We start from the raw sequence: 6070 nt of genomic DNA on the forward strand, positions 1-6070 counted from the left end.
GTACCTTCCTCTATTGTAGGAAAGAAAAAACGGGCATTTCCTTTACCTGCGAAAAGACTTTCATTAGATGTACCTTACCTCATGTGTCATCCCGCACCTTAAGTGTCAGGAGTAATGGGTTAAATCACTATTCATTCCCCGATGGTACTAATTTACCGCTACCTCTTCGCCGATCAATGATCCTGATTCCCCGAAAACAACCGATTTTCCATTTTGGATGATTACTCCTGATCACTGATATAAAAAATTACAAAGTTTAATGATTGTACTATTAAGAATTGAAGTTTAGTGGTCATAATATTAAAATGTGTAAAATTAAGTGGCATAGGTGTAATTTACCCCTCTCTAGGAGGTCCCCACACAGTAAACAAACAACATCTTCTAGCCAAACTATACACTCAAGCGAGACTCTACGTGTCTTTCGCGTGCTTTTGCAGAGAAAAGAAAAGAAAAGCTTTTCGAAAAAGAAGAGATAGAGTAGAGAGAGAAACTAGAGTGAGAAAGTAACCATAGACGCACACAAAATGGCTTCCAAGCTTTGCGATTCCTGCAAATCGGCGACGGCGACGCTCTTCTGCAGAGCTGATTCGGCGTTCCTTTGTCTCAACTGTGATTCCAAAGTCCATGCGGCTAACAAACTCGCGTCACGGCACGCGCGTGTTTGGGTCTGCGAAGTCTGCGAGCAAGCGCCGGCTCATGTTACTTGTAAGGCCGATGCGGCGGCGCTGTGTGTCACTTGTGACCGTGATATTCACTCTGCTAATCCTCTTGCTCGTCGGCACGAGAGAGTTCCGGTTACTCCGTTTTATGAGGCGGTTAGTTCGGCTCCTGCTGCGAAGCACAACGCTATTAACTTCCTTGATGAGCGTTACTTCTCTGATGTAGATGGCGATGTTGATGCTAGTAGGGAGGAAGCGGAGGCGGCTTCGTGGCTTCTTCCTAATCCTCCTAACGGGAAGATTATGGAGAGTACGGATCTGAATACAGGTCAGTATGTGTTTTCGGAAATGGATCCTTATTTGGATCTGGATTACGCTCATGTTGATCCTAAAATTGAAGCACAAGAGCAGAATAGCTCCGGCGCCGACGGTGTTGTACCGGTGCAGAGTAAGAATATTCAAGCTCCGTTAGTGAACGATCACTGCTATGAACTGGACTTCACTGGATCTAAAACTTTTGGTTATGGATTCAACACTCAGTGTCTGAGCCACAGTGTAAGTTTTCACTAATCAATTTCTGTTTGGCTTCCGAGTAAATTACCGTAAAAAAATCAGTTCAGTTTATGCGATTAGTGATTAATAATATGTGATTTCTGACTTCAGGTATCTTCTTCATCTCTCGACGTCGGAGTTGTACCGGATGGCGGCAACATGGCCGATATATCAAATCCATATATCAATAACGGTACATCGGAGTCAACAAATCAAACAGTTCAACTATCGGCGGTGGACAGGGAAGCAAGAGTGTTGAGGTACAGGGAAAAGAGAAAGAACAGAAAGTTTGAGAAGACGATACGATACGCATCGCGAAAGGCTTACGCCGAGACGAGACCCCGAATCAAGGGGAGATTCGCGAAACGCACCGATACTGAAGAAGTGGATCGGAGTAGTATCTTTGCATTCGGCGTTGTACCTTCGTTTTGAAAAACGATGCCGTCTTGCCGGAAATAAAAGCTTCCCGTTGTAATTTTTATTTATAATTTTTGGTTTTATTTCCATGTTCTTCGCTGCTGCTGCTGTATTAACCTACTCTGTATATACATATGTAGCTGAAGATCCGTTTGATCGAGGGAAATGCAACTGTTGATTTTGTAGATGTTTTTGTTTATATTGACTTTTGTATTCTGAGCTTTAATGGAATCCTTTTTAATGTCGTAGTCATAATTAAGAGGATAAGAAGCTTTTTTTTTGTTTTTTTTGGTTACAGAGAATAAAAAGCTGAAGTGCTGCAATTGCATGTCCAGATTTAAGATTCTGACTCCATCATTAAATAGAGTTATATCTCTGTTCAGCTAAACCTGCAAAATAAGAAAACTTGGATAATCAAGTAAGATTGTATTTTAAAAGATCCAAGTGGTAGAATTCTAGTCACGGATGAAACAAAATGCTCTAATATACAAAACGATAGTGTTATTCAAATTTGGGGTAGAGTATATCGAGACTCTGTATATAATTGTAATATTAAGCTTAACGCTTATGATAAAACACAATTTCAAATTTCATTAATAAAATATGAGCTATTTTATTAACCAAAAATATGTAATTTTAAGTCTAATTGGATAGTCAGAATATTGGATGTTGGAAGACAGAATCACAGTTGTTAAAGGCGCAAGGCGTGTTAAGTGTCACGGGACTAAATCTGAGCAAGGTCAAAATCTCGTGTGGCGTCAAGATTTTCTTAAATTTCGGCTAGTCAACTCTTATCAAAGGGATTTATTTCCTTTAAACGTCTCGTCAATGCATTTGTTAGTATTTCATCCCGACGGAACTCCCTGTATATAAATCTCGCCTTAAAAGGGACACACAATATGAGCTAACTTCAGAGCTCATAATGTCCATAGAGTTACACCTTATGGAGACATTCACGTCCTTTCACGAGGTCTAATGTCCGACTCTCCTAGTCCATAATGGACTAAGGTGAATCGCTTAAACCAGTACCGACTATTGACTTATAGAGTGGTAGAGATCTAACGTTAGAGTAGTCCATGTCCCCTATAGTGTTTCTTATACCAATTCGGTATGTACCATTAGCGTACGTTGATATGTCCCATTCGCCACTCTATGCCGAAACCTTATCATAGCTTTGCCAATGCTTAAGTTTGAGTTTGCTTATGGTCGAACTCCCCTCCTTACACTCTCTCCCACTTAGAGGATCAATGTCCCCGTTGATCGGGCTTGCCTCCTCTAAAGGGAGGTTCACTTCCCCCTCAAACATTACTGAGGTTCCACTAAGTTGTCCGCACTCTTATTTGCCCATTAATCTCCGCTCACACTTCAACTCTGCTTCAGTTTTCACGTTGTTGGTTTGTCTCTGGAAATGGTTTCAACTTTAAGCATCATGCTGTTGTTCTCATTTCGTTGTTCATCCAAACTGCAACTTGCAAGCCGATTCCTTTATAATAGCAAAAGTAAGTTTCTGAAGTTTTTGAACTTTTGAAAATACTTTTCTATTATCAAGGGTCTTCATCCGAGCATTCTTCCTTCATTCAAGATCTTTCATCTTATTCTTTTTCTGTAGTTCATCTTCATCTAATCCACCCTTTAATATATTTACCATAATATACCATAAGGTTGTCCATACATATGCAATTCCCCCTAATGTCCCATCCCCCATTGGAGGAATCACCATCGACGGTGATTGGGGTAAAGGGTTGATATATCGATGAAAAATCCTGAGTTCGACCATAAGCAAACTCAACCCTAAGCATTAGCAAAGCTACGAGAAGTCTTCGACATGGAGTGGTGAATGGGACATATCAACGTACGCTAATGGTAGAGGCTGAATTGGTATAAGGAACACTATAAAGGACATGGACTACTCTGGCATTAGATCTCCGCCACCCCTTAGGTTAGTAGTTGGTACTGGTACCCTGGTCCACTAGGGACTGGGAGACTCGAGCATTCAGCCTTCATGAAGGGAGACGAATGTCTTCATAGGGTGGAACTTTATGGACAATATAGGCTCTAGAGTTAGCCTATAGTGCGTGTCCATTTTATGGCCAAGTATAAACACATGGAGACACTCTGGGACGGAATACCGACGATGCATTAACGAGACACTTAAAAGGGATAGACCCCCTTCGATAGGAGTTAACTGGTCAAGACTTGGGGAAAATCTTGATGTCGTATGGGGTTATGGCCTAGCTCAATTCTGGCCCTCTACATTAAGGTGCTAACGGTTTTGGAGCATAAGGGTCAAATACTATGGGCTATAACCTCTAATTTTGAAAAAACTCAATTGTTTGGGTAAACGTATCAATATCCTTATTTGTTATTTTATACAAACATTTATTAGTAATTACCTAAGTTTTACTAAACATGTTTACACAAATAGCTAGCAAAATCAGCTAGTTAAATCAGCTAAATAAAAGGATAACCAGCTAACAGTTGAACTCTATTTGCCAAATATTCTCTTACTAGTTAAGCATAAACAAAAAAACATACTTATAACCACAGAAACAAAACAAATCAATATAAAAACATGATATTAAATCATAAATGTCAAAAACACCAAGTTAAGTTCATACTTCATAGTTATTTATTTTTCAATGTGTCTGTCGCAGTTTATCTTTGCATGGAGTGGATGAGACTCTTCTTTCTTTACGTGACTACATGTAATCCTTTTCTATTATTTCTATATTTAGTTATGACTCTTGATATTTTTATTTAGATCAATCGTTAAGATTAATCTTATTTAAATTAGATTAGTATTTAGGTTATTGGACTAATATAATACATGAAAAGTAAATTTTAGAGATATAATTTGGTCCACGTTTCACTTGATGTTGATAGCAAACAAACAAACCCTTAATCTTGATACTTGAGTAGAAAAGTCCACTGACATATTAAGTTGGTGTAAGAAATAAGGGGGACAAGGTCACTTGGTGTCGGATCTCTGCCAATCCCTGGACCAGTTGTCAGACTGGTTTAAACGATCCACCCTAGTCCACTAGGGACTAAATGAGTCGGGTATCCGATCTTTGGCAGGGGAGGCGGATATCTCCGTAGGGTGGAACCCCTTTGGGCTCGGAAGTTAACCCATAGTGCGGGTCCTTTATGAGGCGAGACTTAACCCTCTTGCACAGAATATCGATGGACGAATTGACAGAATGTTTGACGTTTAAAGGGGATAGATCCCTTCGGTAGGAGTTGGAATATTTTATTTATATTTTAAATTTGTTTAAACTAATCTATTAATTTTCATAAAGTCCATGTAATAGGATAAAATAAGTTGAAATTTGTATCACTTTAAATATGGTTGTATATTATCAGCGGCTCGATCATTTTCGGCTCGATTTATAAACAGTCGATATTGAACGCGGAAAAACTCGGTTTGAAAGCTCAAGAGCAGGTTCAATTATAGATTCATGAAAAAGCTCGATTATAATGTCCATGAACACGTCCTTGAGTAAGTTTGGTTCGATTATTTATTTAATAATGATATTTTTTTTATGAAAGGGTAAATGTAAAACAACGTGGTTTTGTGTAAGTTTTAAAATTATTTAGTTTTGTATAAAAGAAATTTAAAATAAGGGTAATTAATTTATTAGTCTTTATATTTTGACAAAACATACTGTTTAGTCCCTGTATTTTTAAAAACACGCAGTAAGGTTCCTAACCTTTTTCTCGATGAACTGTTTAGTCCCTAACATTTTTTTCCGGTGAACTGTTTAGTCCCTGCCGTTAGACTCTCATGAAGATTCTATTAGTCAATTTGGATTTGAGTCAAAATCTATTTAACATAAAAATATAATGCCTTAACTACCCTTTATCACAAAATCAAATATAAGACCATTATCTTCATTGTTTCTCATCTATGCGTTCTTTTTTTTTCCTTTCCTTTAGGCTTTACTGCATCTAAAATCAACTTTGAGTGTTTTTCTTCTTAATCATTTAGATTCGTAAGCATTGGGTCTGAGTGAGCATGAGTGATTCGATTATGGGTTAGAGATTCAATCATTTCTCCATTTTTTTATGAGCGCGAGTTGTGAGTGAAAGACATAGAGGTGCGAATTGATTTTTACTGATAAATAGTAAATGATAGTTTAGTCATTTCCAAATTAATAAACGGTAAAAAATCTAACAAACAGACAGAAGGACTAAATAATTCACCAAGAAAAAGGTTAGAGACCTTGCCGTGTGTTTTTGAAAATATAAGGACTAAACAATATGTTTTGTCAAAATATAGGAACTAATAAATTAATTACCCTTAAAATAAACATAATTAAGAATTGTTCATAAATAGAATCAATGAGCTACTCGTGAGCAAAACTATTAAACAAGCTCGTAAATAGCTCATGAACAAGATGTTGAGTTCAAATTCGTCAATTTTCTAATGAATCGCACATTGA

At 37.7% G+C, this 6070-nt stretch overlaps 1 protein-coding gene across 1 annotated transcript; it reads left to right on the forward strand.

Moving 5' to 3' along the window:
• Window positions 1–414: 414 nt before the first annotated feature.
• On the forward strand, window positions 415–1813 carry LOC136202935 (zinc finger protein CONSTANS-LIKE 4). The gene is made up of 2 exons (XM_065993930.1): window positions 415–1214; window positions 1323–1813. The coding sequence occupies exons 1-2, from the start codon at window positions 525–527 to the stop codon at window positions 1641–1643; spliced, it is 1011 nt and encodes a 336-aa protein (XP_065850002.1). The 5' UTR covers window positions 415–524; the 3' UTR covers window positions 1644–1813.
• Window positions 1814–6070: the final 4257 nt, after the last annotated feature.

The sequence above is a fragment of the Euphorbia lathyris genome, chromosome 8, assembly GCF_963576675.1.
Source record: "Euphorbia lathyris chromosome 8, ddEupLath1.1, whole genome shotgun sequence".
Taxonomy (NCBI): Eukaryota; Viridiplantae; Streptophyta; class Magnoliopsida; order Malpighiales; family Euphorbiaceae; genus Euphorbia; species Euphorbia lathyris.